Genomic DNA, 14,883 nt, shown 5'->3' with positions numbered 1-14,883 from the left:
CCCAGGGCCCAGACAATAAATATTTATACCCTGACAAGTGTGAGAAGGAGGAGAAGTGATGTAGCTGTTGAAAGAGAGAGCAAAAAGGTGCCTTGCAGGGCAAAGGATACCAAAACATCTCAATGCATGTTTGCTGTACAGTTAACCATGGACTTGAGGTTAATTTTAACTGTAGGAAAAACTAAGGATGTCATGCTAGGACAGAAGAGATCTCTGTCCCTATATTATTATGATATCTCCTGAGACAGGATATCAAAGCACTGTATCACTTTCTTCTTATTTATTTCTTCCAGCCTGAAAAGCAGGAACTGGGTTAAAAATGTCCATGATGATATCACTTCAATCTGTTGTGCGACAAGAGGCATTAAAACATAATATAACCATTCATTATTTTATAAATCTGTAAATTTAGTTTAACTGGACCTATTTCTCATGATATTAAGTTTAATTTATTTCCTTCTTGTAGGACTAACTACATCTGTATGACTCTGACCACAGTAATTTAAAAATGCCATCAAGGTTGCATGATAAAAACCCAAAACCTGTACTACATAAAACCATGTAAGTGCATAATTGAGCATTTTATACTTCTCCCCCTCGTCTCAGTAAAACTCCTCATAGATTTTTTTTAAGCTTTTTCAGGCAGTGCATTAAGAAAAGGCTGTTTTTCTGTGCTGTTATTTTAGCTGAGTGTAAGAGGCCCTTTTATCATAGATATTTGGGAATGTTAATAACTGTATGCAGTTTCCACATCTTTTGTTTTTGTCTGTGTCAATTTTCTCACAGATGCTGTATGTAGATCAAAAGAGTATATAAAATTTATCACTCACTTTGAAATAATGTAAGCAGTGTAAGACAAATTTCTTGCTGAAAAAATGTCAGTATTTTAGTCTTGGGACAAATATTTTCAATAACTTAAGAGAAATTACTAACTGAAGTGCCCAAACACATAGAAATTTAAAAAAAAATTGAAAGTGGTTTTAAGGCTTATTTAAAGGGCAAGTGTAAAAATTTCATTGAAAAATATTAAATATTTTATTTCAAACAGGTTTGTTAAAGGAAGCATGATCCATGGAGGTCAGAGACTAAAGGATATTGTAATTTATAGTCTGTATATCATCCAGAAAAAAAAAAAAATGGAGACAGGCCCTATTGTGGCAATATACCTAGAAAGATTTGATGCATATCTTCACACACCAAACAGCTGGTGTAGACCATTAAGCAGGGTTTAGTCTTTTGCTCCACAACTTGAAACCAATTCCTAAAGTCCAGCACATTTGCATTGATGGCAGTACATCATATATTGAGGTGATGACTAATGTGAGTTCACAGGATAGCATGGGATGCAGTGCCAAAATTAAACAGGTAGTGGCTTAAATGGCCATTTAAAAATGGCACCTTTCATTCAACTCATTCTTCCTGCTGTTTCTGAATCAGGTGGCTAAACTGGGGTGCAAGAGTAAATTACTCTGGTTTGTACTTTTTCAAAGTATCTTTTCAGTATTTACTACATTTAAAATTATATGTAACTTTAAAATTAAACTAGTTTCTAAAAAAAAAATTATCTTAGAATGTAAATGAAGGTTCACCCTGACTTTACTCTCCACATTCTCCAAAGAACATAATTATCTTGTTTATGGGCACAATTCTTTCCTTCCTTATCCCAAATGTTTCCTAGAAAAAAACTGCTTATGGGGAAACCCTGCATGGTAAAATTATTGATCAAGTCCTTTTCTTCCTGATGTTATCAAATAACTCTGAATTAAGGAACTGAATTAAACCCTGTGGTGTTTCCAAGCTGGCTGAGAAAAGCTAGAGCTCCTGTGTGTGTTAAGACTTGCAAACAGGAAAATGACCATTTCAGATAACCAGCCCTCCTCTTGCCCTCACTGGGATCAAAGGCCAATTATAACACTGCAGATTAAGGCAGGTGTCACAACTGATTTTGATATTCCTGGCAACAGCTTAGAACAACTGATAAATTTTTTGGCTCTCTTCTGATATACAGGGTAGTCAATCATATCATAGTCAGCAAGTCAAAAATATGTGGATCTTATGACATTTGGTGATTTCAGCCTGACAGGATATATATGAAAATGGGTTTAATACTGAAGGCTCTTTCCCTGAGAAGCTGGAGACAGTTCATGAGATAGAAGACTGTAACACCAGGTGGCAAGAGGTAGAAACTCAGTTCCTCAGTTAATAGCATTGTTACAGGCAAGGAGTACCCATGTGATTCATTATGTGCTCATGGCTACCACCTGTTTCTGAGGAAGATCCAATTCAGATCTATGCATGAACTTCAAAAAAAAATCTCCATAAATCCATTTTTTTCTTTCTTTCTGAGAATATCACTAAAGCTGAGCAACAGGCAAAGTAATCATAAAGTTAACATGCCAATTCTCCAGGAGAATTAAAATCAAAAGACAAGTGCACATAACAGGCTCATGATAGTACCACAGGAACCCAGAGTGGAAACGTCCCTAGCAAACAATTCAGGGTAATAAACAGGTCTCTGGAGTTATGTGAAGTAGAAGAACAGTGTACATGAAAGACAGCTTTTTCTCCATACAGGATGTGTCATTTGGGCAGGGGCTTGGCCAGAGCCATGGTTCAAAAAGGAATGTCCAAAGACTGTGTTCAGTGAATGATGTCCTGCACAGCTTCAGTGACCACACTACCCTGTATTTCCCACATCTCCAGAAGAACTTGACAGCCCAGCTATGATTAGGACAAAGCACAACAGATGAGTTCACTGCAAGAAAATCACTACCTTGTTGCATTATGAGGAAGAATTTTCTCCAGCCCTGATCACCTTTTTATATGTGAGGGGAGCTGATCCTGCATACCTGCCCTGTTGATCTTGAAGTTATATAGGAAAAAGGAAGGGGCAAAGCCTACTGAGGAGGAAGTGTGTCACGCCTTTGGAGATTTAGCAGCTCTGTGGAACCTGCCATGCTTCAGCCAACCATTTAAAGACTCACTCGAGTCCATACCTACTTAGCAGTGCACTTATGTACGTGCATTACTGGATAATGATGGATGGCTAAATGGAGCCAATAATGTCCTGAATTTATCATGCTGTGGGGGCTGCCCCGCAGCCTGGAACCAAGTGACGGAATTAAAAATGGGAGAGAAGTACAAATGGGCTCAGTTAATAAGCTTAACAGCTTCATCCAAGGTGTAGCTGTAATAACTCACAGGCCAGAAATAGCAGATAAGATTACACACAGGCCTCTGGCCTTAGCCACATTTTTCCATAGGTCTTACTGCTGACACGTCATCACTAATCTCGTTTTCCATTTCTAGAAAGTATTTTATAAATAATTGTGTTGATTCTATAGCCAGCACAGTGACACAGCATCCAGACATTATTTTTAGTTAAGTGCTGAGCTTAAGTCTTTTATTTTCTCTTAAACCAGAAAATAAAACCTAGACCCAGCCTTGGGAAACTTCTTGTTAATATCTAGAGATCCAAGTGTGCCTACCCCATTTAGTATTGTTTTTATTGAGAATGAACTGTATATTTATTGATGAACAAATGTGCCATCACCATAATATCTCCTTTAAGAAAACAAAAGTACATTATAAGAGGTAGCAGAAACCAAAGTGCTGGATTCTTCTATTCAGTGTTATACATGTACCTTCATGGATTATGGGGTGCTACCCCACAAAACAATGATCAATGTGAAAGATGTTTTGTTAAAATTTGTTCAGATTCATGTATGGGATTTTCTAATCCTACACTAGTAGGAAATCTGCTTCTGCAGGCTGGCTCAAGGAAAACAAAATTCTTTACTGGATATGTTGATTATTTTTGTTTAGCTAAATAATTTAGGAAGCCTAACTCTAACCCAATGCAATGAAAAGTCTGAAGATGCTGACACATAAAAAGCAGAATAATACAAGAAAAAGCAAGAAATAGCCTGGTGTAAACAACCACTGCAGTTTTAAATCTTAGTTTCACACATTGTGAAAACCATAGCAGAGCACAGTGCTATGGGTGTGTCTTTACCATACCTTGAGAAAATAAAGGGCAATTTCTATTAGTTTTCTATTGCAAAGTCCATTAGAATATCATATGTCCTGTTCTGGGTACAAACAAAAAACCAAATCTGCCTTTTTCATTTTATTTTACATTGTCTAAATACTGCTTCTAATAGATGAACCTCTATTGGCCAGAAAAATGTTTGTGTAGCAGTCATTGAAAATTAAGTTGGTTTGGAGCCATGGCAAAGGGGAAAACACTGAATGGAGGTAGGAACTGTACTATAATGTGCATCTTTGGGCATGTAGAATGGCATGCAGTACACAAATACAAAACTAGAGCTTCCCACAATGAACATACTCCAGTCAAGCTAGGATGAGGTCACAGCCATATTTCACAACCACAATTATGCACTCTTAACTGGTAGCTCACTCATATAGTGATAAGGCTACAGCCTGGTAATGGGGAAAAACCCTGTCACTCAGGAGATCATCTCCCACCTATTGCAGGAAAAATATAATGTAGGGACATTTCAGAGCCCAGGCTTATAGATCATCAGCTCAGGCTGATGCTGTGAGGAATCATCTTGAGATCTCTGCACTGCTACACTTTCAAAACCAGGACCATTATTTACAGTCCCAAGATGATTACGTGGAAGAGAGGAACATGCACAAAGTGAGGTGGTTACAGCAGACTGGTCTGAGAACAAGTTGTTTTCAGTCCTTCAGCAATTTAACAAGTGCATGCCACAATTCCCCAATTCCCCAGGCATTCTCCCATCCCACCAGCTTCAGCACTTTGTCCAAGCAAATCCTGTGTGCAAACGTACTGTGGGATACTGCAACACCAAAGGCCCAGCAGTATCATAGGTACATGGTACCTAACCCAGAATGGATGTGGGTAAAACTTGGCACAATATCTGAAGGGAGGACAGTCTCCTCTGAATGATGAATATCTTCATTCAATCACCAGACTACATCTTACATTGAAATAGAAACAATAATTATGAGTAAAGGCACATTGAAAAGCAGAGAACAGAGAATCTGAAATAAATAATATTATGAAATTTAATATATCATTTTAAAGTATTTGCCACAGCATCATCTATTATACCAATAACATGCAAATAAGAAAGGATTAAGTAGGGTAACATCATTTAGGAAGGAGAAAAAAAAAGCCCAGAAGACAACCTTCTTCACATGTTTGCCTAATGAGGTCTTGTAAAATGTCAAGTTTCTTCCAGAGGCCATCAGTTACAAAATTCATGCAACTCACGCTTTAGAAATACATTTTTCTGTATTAATAGAAAGGACAACCAAAGACAGTGATAGCACATTCTTTAGAGACAAACCATAACAATAACTGTACCCAGAGCTTTCACATACTGTTACTTGCAAAGAGAAATTCCCTTGTCCAGTGCAGCTGCACTAATCTCCCTTTGCTGTAGAGGAGCTCATGACCTGCTTTTCAAGTGTGCTGGTTGTGACTGGACAGAAATCAGGTCACTGGCTACAGAGATGAGATGTGAACAGTGGCTCTGAAGAGCCTGAATAGCTCAAACTGGCAGAGAAGCCAGCAGAACACATGCATGCCCATGTACACAGCAAGAGTTTTTTGCAAAATGCATTGCATGCTTTGCAGTTAAATGCTGCTTACCAAAGACATAGACCTGTCAGGTGGCCCACAGTTTCCAGGTGTGCTCACTGGAGTGCCAGCCTGGCTTTCAAGAGTAGCTGTATCCTTGGCTTCCTGATGTTCTGGGACAGGCTCATACAGGCTGTCCATCGAGCCCTCCTAAAATACATTTAAACAGAGATGAACATTTGCAAATGTATTCAATTAACTGTAATTTAAAAAGGAAGATGTTTGTGTGATTTGCATAATGGAATGTGTTTTGCCTCCCCTGTCTTTTGAAATCCTTTACTTAGTTGGGTTTTTTCCTCAAAAAAGGCATACAGATGTTGATTTTAATAAGTACCAAATGCTGGAGTTCACAGTATCATGACTTAGACACCACAGATTGCCATGTTACAGTTGAAAGTACAGTAAAAGTGAATACTATCTGCTCAGGAGTAAAACCAGGTGTATATCTCCAACTGAACACTACATGAAAATTCCTGTAAAAACTATGAAAATCATATACCATGAGAACTTCTATATGAACCATAAAAATGTTTTTTAGTTAGTACTTCTATACAAGAAAAAAAAAATAAAGTTAATTTGATGCAGAAAGATAACCCCATTACTTAGAATTAGAGAGAAACAGCACTGCCAGCACCCAGAATTTGACAATTATGGTTTAGGTCCCCAAAATAATGATAATGGCTAGAATTAAAAATTCAATTTGCATTTAAATTTTTTTGAACTCTGGGTTTTAATGCACATGTAAGGTTCTTTTTACCCAACCACCAAGAATACAAACATTTTAATAGAAACTTAGATTTTCACATTTATCCCACAGCTCCAAAAGCTAGGATTACATATACACACTGCCATTTCATAATTCAAGAGTTAAGTGAAAGCAGATGGCAAAACTAAAGACACTCTAACTGATGATCCTAAATTTTAGATGTTGCCATTTTGATCTGCACTGAATATTTTCCCAATGAATTTTGATTACTAATTTTAACTGCATTAATTAAGGAATAAATCAAATTTATAGCAGCGTGACTTACAGCAGAGCAACACCATTGAAATTAACATAGTATATTATTATTTAAAGGCATTTGTTCCTTTATTACACAAGATAAACACAGATGTATATTTGAAGTTATATTATTAATACATAAAGCTTTACAGGCAATATTTTTGACTGGTGGAGCAGCAGTTCAAAGACATGACTAATTTTTGCAAGCACAATGTTTATCAATGGATATTTATTTGCCTCAGTCTGCTAGATTCTTGATAAACCAAAATAAATATTTTGGGAGAAATATTTCATGGTGAACTTCTTGAAAATACTCAAGTTACATACTTGAGCCTATTCTAGGAACTAATGAGTTAATGCTTCCTGGGAAATTGGTGCCTAGTTTATGGAACACATGGAAGTGCTGAACATCCAGCTGAGCCTGGGTTTTGACAGCAACTGCTTTTTTTTTTATTACTGCATTTCTTTTTTATCACTGTAAGTATTTTGCCATATAGCAATGATGGTTCAGCCTCCTCATCTGAAGTTGCGGGTGGATCACTTCTAGACAAAAATGATGGGTTTGAAAACTTGTTACACACTTCCAGGGTTCTACAATGTGAAATGCAACCATACTCTTCTCCTTCAAAACACAGCTTTGGTGAAGAGAGTATTTAATAAGGAGATGGAAGCATAAAAGAGAACTCATGTGAAAGAGAGAGTATGAGAGGACTAAAAAGGGAGAGAAAAGACAGGACAAGAAATAGTGAAAAGAGAGAGTGGGGGGTGGGGGGGGGGGAGGAAAAGAGTAATAAAATACACCAAAAGGATACAGAAAGACATGGGGGGGAGAAGTGGGGAAAAGAGCAATGATAAGAGAGGAGAAGCTAGATAAATAAAGAGCGTAATGGGGAGCATGTGAGAATTAGTGCTTGAAAGAGGAAAAATGTGAGAAAGAACTCAAGCAAGAAAGAGAGAGATCTTGTGTGAGAAGGATGGAACTCAAGGGTGTGAGAAAGGGTGAGCACATAAGAAAAAGCCAGCGTGCAAATAAAACAGCAGGTCCCTGTGAAAGAGTGAGGGCGCAAGGAGCAGGACATGCATAAAAAATTATGAGGACATGAGGAAGAGGATGCATGCAAGTGGAGAACATGGGAAAGCACAACTGCTGTGAGAAAGAGCACAAGAAAAAGTGAGTGCACAAGGAAGGGCCAGCACACAAAAGAGGGAGCAAGGGGAGAAGAGAAAGAAAGAGATGAGGTAGCAAGGGAGAGCCAGGGAATGTGTGAAAGCGAGAGGAGCCATGAATGAGAGCAGGAGAGGACAAGAAAGAGAGCATGAGACAGAGATGTTGGATGAGAAGTAAAGCTTTCCTGAGGAAGAGTGAACATAAGGGAATGGAAAGGTGGAGGAGGAAGCACATGGGAAACAGCAAGTGTGGGTGAAGAGCCAGGGAATGAGAAAGAGTGAGCACATGAGAGAGGGAGGGCACCACAAAGATCAAATGCAGGGAAATGAGCAAGGTGTGACGAAGGGAGGACATGGGCAAGAAAGCAAAAGTGTGGGAAAGGATGGCCACAAGAAAGGAAAGCAAAAGGGGGTGACAAAGCCCATGGTGTGGGGGAGCATGGTTGCAGGAGAAACTGCCAGCATGTGCAAGGAGGTGCTGGAAAGAAGGAGTTCACAAGAGAAGCAAGGCCACAAAAAAGGGGAAGCACTCCAGAAAGGGAATGTGCAAGAAACAACGAGGGAGAAAGCACAAGGAGAAGGGCGGAGAAATGGAGTGAGAAAGCAAGCATCAAAGTTTGAAAATGGTTAAGCACAACATCATGAGAAAGGGAAATCAAGGTGTGAGAAAAGAAGAGGGCACGAGAAAGTATCCCTGCATAAAAGAAAGAGTGAGGTGTGAGAAAGGAAGTGTGCACCAGATAGATTAAGAAAGCAAATATGACGGTAAGACAGAGCAAGCCCACAACAGAGGGAATGCTCACATAACAGAGAACACTCATGAGAAAGCAGGAAGGCACAGGAAAGAGTGGGTGCAAGAAAAGGTAGGGTTGCAGGCAGGAGAGCAGGACAGCACATGAAGGGAAGCACAAAGGGTAGAGCAAGGGTGCAAGAAAAGCACCATCACGAGAAAGGGCAAGTGCTTGGGAAAGGAAGCGTGCAAAGAAGCAAAAGTATGCACAGACAAGACTGCAAGAAAGTTCTTTTCTTGAAAAACAAGAAAGAAAGTGTGAGAAAATGGAGAAAGAACATGCGAGTGTGCTGGGAAAATATGGCATGCAAAAAAAACAGTGAACACAAGGAAGCAAGAGTGGGGGCATGAGAAGAAGAGTGAGGAAGAAATGGTGAGCAAAAGAGAGACTGTTCAAGAAAGAGAAGGCATGTGCAAGAAGTGAGTGTGCAGGCAGAGAGACTGTGAGAATGAGGTTGTGAGGGAAGGGGTGAGGTCATGAGAAGGGGGGAGACAGTGCAAGGCCACGAGAAAGAGGGGCTGTGAGGAAGGGGATAAGAAAGAGCAGGACAACTTGTGAGAAACAGTGAATATGTGAGAAATGGAGGACAAGGAATCCTTGTGACAAACAGAGCACTCAGGAAAGAGGGAGAAAGGGCGCAAGAAGGTGAGCACCAGGACATGAGATTGAGTGGCCATGAAGTATTAAGCAAGGGAGAAAGGGCATGATGGTGCAGAAAAGAGAGTGAGGTCACATGAAGAGAGAAAATGGGTGAAAGAGCAGGATCACAGGTTCTAGACAAAAAGGATGAGTTTAAAACCTTTCCAGGATTCTGCAACATAAAATGTAACCATATGCTTCTCCTGAATAGGGAATAATACATGGCATTGTTGAAGTAGGGGAGAAACATAAAGAGAGCTCATGTGAAAGAGAAGCATGAGAAAGATAAAAAGGGAGAGAAAAGACAAGGAATAGTGAAAGGAGAGAGTGGGAGGAGAATTAAAAGATAAGAAAAGGACACAAAAGAAGATGGAATGAAGAGAGGAAGGGAGGCTTTTGTGAGCCCAGATGACTGCAGACACAAGAAAGAGTGAGAACACATGACAGAGAGGGAAAGTATATGAGAGAGGACAATCAGGAAAGCAAGTGCAAGAAAGAAAACTCACACCAAAAAATCACAGGAGTGAGAAGGATAGCACCCAAAAAAGAGAAAATACATCTTCTGTTTTCAAAATTGTTTTCTTTGCTTGCTGGTTTTACAATTTATAAGAGTATATTTTCCTTGTAGTAATTGCCTTTCTTTGAGGGCAACTCAAAGTATGTAACTGAAATTGAAATTTTCTTGCTCCCTTCTATTTTATTTTATTTTGCAGTTAAGTCTGCTTTTATACCAAACCCTGCCAAGTCTGTAAAGTTTTTTTTCATTTCATGTGTTAATTCTTTTAGTAGTCCTGAGCACAGTAAACATCACAGAGGAAAATGAGAGATACCAGAATAAAACATGAACTTAATTCTGAAGTAGTTAGCACATTTTCTTTATACTACATGGAAGAGGAAAACTTTCTGAAGCTTTTTGCTTCCAGAGTTTTATGGGACAAAATATCCAAAATATCCTAGTTCTGATCTAGAAGAAAATAATTGCATGTAGCTCTTTTCTTTGCATTATATTTTTATCACCATGCCATGCAGAGACTAGGTTGATCATAAGGTAGAGAAGGAGAATTTAGTAACTTAGCAAGGTCGTTTTCCATCCCAGGTTTAGGGGTGGAACCCTGTCCATGGTGGGATGACAGCAATCCAGCTAAAAGGAACAAGGCCTATATAGAGATGATTACATGGGAAGCACTACAAAGTTCAACCACTTCTAATCATGCATCACTTTAGAGGAAGGTCTTTCCACATTTAGCTAATCCTTCTTTGGTAAAACATATTTTTAAGCCCAGTCCATTCCTAAGTACCATCATGTCCCACTAGTCAGAGCAGCATTAGCACTTTCTATGGTTTCTTTAACATAGAGGCTTCAGCTAATTCACAATTTATCCACTACATCACTTTTATTAATACTTATTCTCTCTGCATTTTGCACTATAGAAACATTAGCTTTTAGTGCCAAGGGCTTTTTCATTTTATAACATTAGATGTAATACATTTTACATTGTGCTGTCAGCACATCTTTAAAACAACAATCAAAATAAAACATAACTAGTCCAATGCTACTGAAAATCACTAAGAGGATTAGACTTTCACTCAGTACTTAACTTCATATTTTACTAGCAAAAGTGGTGGTTAGAAAGGCACCATATGGGAAAGAAATAGACAAATGAAAGGGATCTTGTTTGGCTTAAATCCTAAGAGCAGTGCTCAACTTGAATAACTGATATGAACAACAATGTGCTTAGGAGTGTCACAGCATTTCTCTACTGGCCCTCTTACACAGGTTTCTGCTGTGCTTTCTTATGAAAACTTTACTGAAGGGCAGGGGTTGTGAGCATAAGTCAGGACAGGTTTAACAGGTACTGTTCCAGGTGAATTGGTGCTAACCCTGGTGTGTATATCATTGATATTGGAGAGCCAATTTAGGAAAATAATGCAGGAAAAATAGTCTACCTTAACTAAAGGAATTCACAGTTCAATAAAAAATTTAATTTATCAGATTTGTAGGATTCTGATATTTATTAGGCAGTGTATCAAAACAGGTTGTTTGGCAGCATGATTTCTTGCAATTCATACAAAAGCAGCGCTTCATTTGGGACTCTCTCTGTATATTTCCCATAATACAAAGAGTATTGTTCTGATTCAATTGTCTGACATGCTAAGCACCATGAGATGGAAAAGACACTGCAAATTTAGGGTCTTAGGTTGACCTTTTAACATAACATATCTACAAAAAAAGGATGATCATTTTATAAATGGAAAAGGGACACAAGGTTTTGAAGGCAAATCTAATTTGCCTGCAAATCTCTTCAGAAGAAGGCAATGAGTCTGATGAGAAAGATCATGTCAATTGAGAAACCAAATCATTCTGAAGTCAACTCAGGACACAAAGTACTGCTGGGGAAACACCCCATGCTGGAGCACTCATAATAGGAGATCAGAGGACTCCCAAGTGGTGACAGATTGGAGAATTTCCCGTTTGTCTCACTGGGAAGGGGAACATCCAGTTCAGGCTCCAAAGCCTCATCACAATCATCTTGTGACTATTATGTGTCTCCAGCTTCTACATCATCACTTGCTAGACTGTGTCTCATGCTAGAACTATGTCTCAGTTTTATGGACAGGTATGAAAGAAAACACCAATTAAAATTCAATAGTACGAACAGAGGTTCCTCTAACAACATCGTTGTTCCACCACTTTGGATCAGCCAGAAGTCTGGCTAAACAGTATATTATTGTCATTCTCTTAGGTTGTCGATTACTTTTAACCACTATGCTCCACCACAGTGCAGAAAGGTATTTTCTGAGCTATAAACCAGTGTATTTTAACAGTATGTGCATATGCACACATAAGTACACACACACATGGAATCTTTGCATTCTGAAATCTTGTCAGTCAGTCTACATGAGATAAATACTTCTGTGAGAATATTATTTCTTTTGTACAGCTCTTTTTGTTCTGTCTGTCAGTAGTCTGAATTTCTCTTCTTCCACAGTTTCAGGTTTGGCAGTTGCTCCAGATGTTCACTTGATGTAAATCAACCATGATTTCTATTCCTTGGTGGCTGTTTGCATCTCCTAAGGAACTCTCTCCCCCACTACCTTTAAAAGTTGTCTTTGAATCCTAATTATGCTGTTGCTGTTCATTATTTCTGGCTTGACTTCCTTGAAGGGAAAAGTACCCGATATTGATACTACAACTACTTTGTAGCCAGCCTCTCCATGGTCACAGGGTGACAGAGTAAAAGTGGCCCGTGCACATTCTTGGATCTCCAGCTCATTTCCAATCTAGACAATCTGAATACTGAAAGCAACTGCCCCATGTCACAGGCACAGGGAGGACTGCACAGGGCTCTTCCTTTTATGAAATCCATTAATGATCTATACATTATCTTTAGATGTTGATAACTTGTGAGGTGTTTTGCTGGGTGAGCAGAAGATTACCAAAGCAGACAGAATGGCTCCCATGTAAAGCTTGTAAAGAAGGGAGGTTATCTTCTTAGCAGCAATCTTTAAACAGAACTAATTATTTCATTACAGAAACTATCATGGCACCAGCTTTCACTTGTCTGAACCATCCATTATCACAGCAGTCATTGCCTCTCCCACAGAAACCCTGGGTGCTGCATACCGAGTCTAACAGGGAAACTCAAACTTGACCTACTCTCACCCACACAATCTACCTGACATTTCATCTAAACGTTGGTTTCTCCACCAATACAAGGCTCAACACCCTTTTTAAAAAGTGAACTACATAGAAAACAAGAAGCTGCTCCAACAGAACAGTAAAGTATTGATAGAACAGTTCTTTCCCAAAGAACTACTGAAATGAGTATTTTCAAGCTGTTACAGGCTGTACCACAAAGCCATTGTTAACTTTGTACAAATACACAGGCATTCACACTAAACTGTGATCAAAACTGTCACTGAGTTCCCAGGGAATTATTTTTTTCAAATTCTCTTGTCACAGATTCCTGAAATATCACTGCATTTTACTTTAAGTACAAGTCAGCTTTTAATCCTTATGATCTGGAAAACACCAGGACTCTGCACTAAGATAGTATTAGCAATCAGGAGCAATGACTTACGCAAAGCAGTTGTTCTATTTGAGCTTGTATTAGTGCAGCTTGAATATTGATTTTTATCGTTCTTTTTAAATGTATGGGAAAGACATACTAAACATCAGGACAAAAGATGAAAAATGGGCAAACAGATCTACTGTGCTGTGTAAATACAGCAAATATACTCAGCTAATTACCATTACTAATACTGGGCATTGGTATTGGCAGATGGTTAAGCTCTTAAAACAGAAACAGTTTCTGTGGATTTCCTATCCTGATTTACCTGTGCATTCTGAGCAGTTGCCTTGGGGCAAGGAAAGTGAAGCGGGGGGAAAAAAAACCAAACCAACCAACCAAAACAAACAAACAAACAGGCAGAAAGAGAAAGTGTAAAAAAGCAACACCAACTAAAGAGGGTCATAAATCAAGTTCTCTGTCTGTGTGCAAATATTGCCATGACTAAATTTTCCCTGAGGACTATGCTCTCATGTTTGGCTAATAGAAAACTACTGCTTGAAAAGTTCTAGCAGTTCTCCAAAACTACTGAAGAAGGAGAAAAGGATACTATTATCTAAAAACAAAATAAAAAAATACTTCTGTAAAACAAATTATATCATACCTATATTTAGTAATTTTATCTTACTTCTGATGTGTTTTACCATATTTGGATTAAATGTCTCATGACTAAATCTACATGTTTTTGCAACAGTCACAGATAGTGCATGGCACATTTATTATAGATTCTTTACTTTATATTTTTACTGAATCATATTTTGCTACATACAGTTTCTTATACAAAAACTTCTTCTAGGCTAGAGAGACTCACTGTTGTTACACAACCCTTGCGCTGTTTGTCTGTTTGTGAAATAAACCCTTCGTTATTTTCTATAAAAGCACACCCACCAGTTCAGTTTATAAACTCAGTAACCCACTAAAAAAAAAAAAAAGTGTTTGTGCACACTTACCAGAGAAAAACAGAAAAGATTCATGTTGGTGTTGAGATCCAATCCAGCACCCTAAAATTCTGCTCCACAAACTCCTGCCGCACAATGTCGTTCCTTCTTGCTCTCCCAGCTGTTTGTACATTTCTCCCTGGAGATTACTGCAAGATAAAATCCCTGCAATAATCCACTGGATTCAGAGCCCATTATCAAATGAGACAGGCTTCCCCAGGCCAATACAAACTGTTTTCTGAATTAAAGAGCAGTGTTTACTAGCAAAACAAAAGCACGGTCTGAATGATTTTCATGAACTCAGAAAATGCTCTCTTGCAGGCTGGTGTTTCCATTAAAGTTTATCAGCTAAGAGAAATAAAACTTTCTCTGTCTCAGACTACTGGCACATGCAACTAACTCCAAGGCAAATATTCTCAATTTACTGAGATTATCAAAAGACAGAAATTCTCCTGAAATGCTGGTTTCCTATACACATTAATTCATATACAAAATTCAGTAATTATTAATTACATTGTGAATGGAACCTTCTTACTTACAGTTCTTGGGAAAAAAAAAAACAAACTTTTGAGTCACAAACAAATTATTGAAAATACAACCAACCAATGAAAAACCAAGAAAAAACCTCAAATTGTACAACTGT

General features: G+C 38.4%; 1 protein-coding gene across 14 annotated transcripts in view; it reads right to left on the bottom strand.

The window, feature by feature from the left end:
- Positions 1-14,883, bottom strand: part of SAMSN1 (SAM domain, SH3 domain and nuclear localization signals 1) — a 161,348-nt gene that overhangs the window by 67,711 nt on the left and 78,754 nt on the right. For 8 of the 14 annotated variants that reach the window (XM_064410907.1, XM_064410911.1, XM_064410908.1 and 5 more), the window contains 2 exons: positions 14,253-14,389; positions 5,645-5,782 (listed from right to left, as the gene is read on the bottom strand). In XM_064410907.1, the coding sequence (XP_064266977.1) occupies positions 5,645-5,782; positions 14,253-14,276 (162 nt within the window). In that variant the 5' untranslated portion in view covers positions 14,277-14,389. Of the gene's footprint in view, positions 1-5,644; positions 5,784-14,252; positions 14,390-14,883 lie in introns of those variants that run through there. The other 6 variants (XM_064410920.1, XM_064410921.1, XM_064410919.1 and 3 more) reach the window with 3 other exon arrangements.

The sequence above is a fragment of the Passer domesticus genome, chromosome 2 (genome assembly GCF_036417665.1).
Source record: "Passer domesticus isolate bPasDom1 chromosome 2, bPasDom1.hap1, whole genome shotgun sequence".
NCBI lineage: Eukaryota > Metazoa > Chordata > Aves > Passeriformes > Passeridae > Passer > Passer domesticus.
Note: the sequence above shows the minus strand (reverse complement) of the source record. Positions and strands in the feature narration are given on the sequence as shown.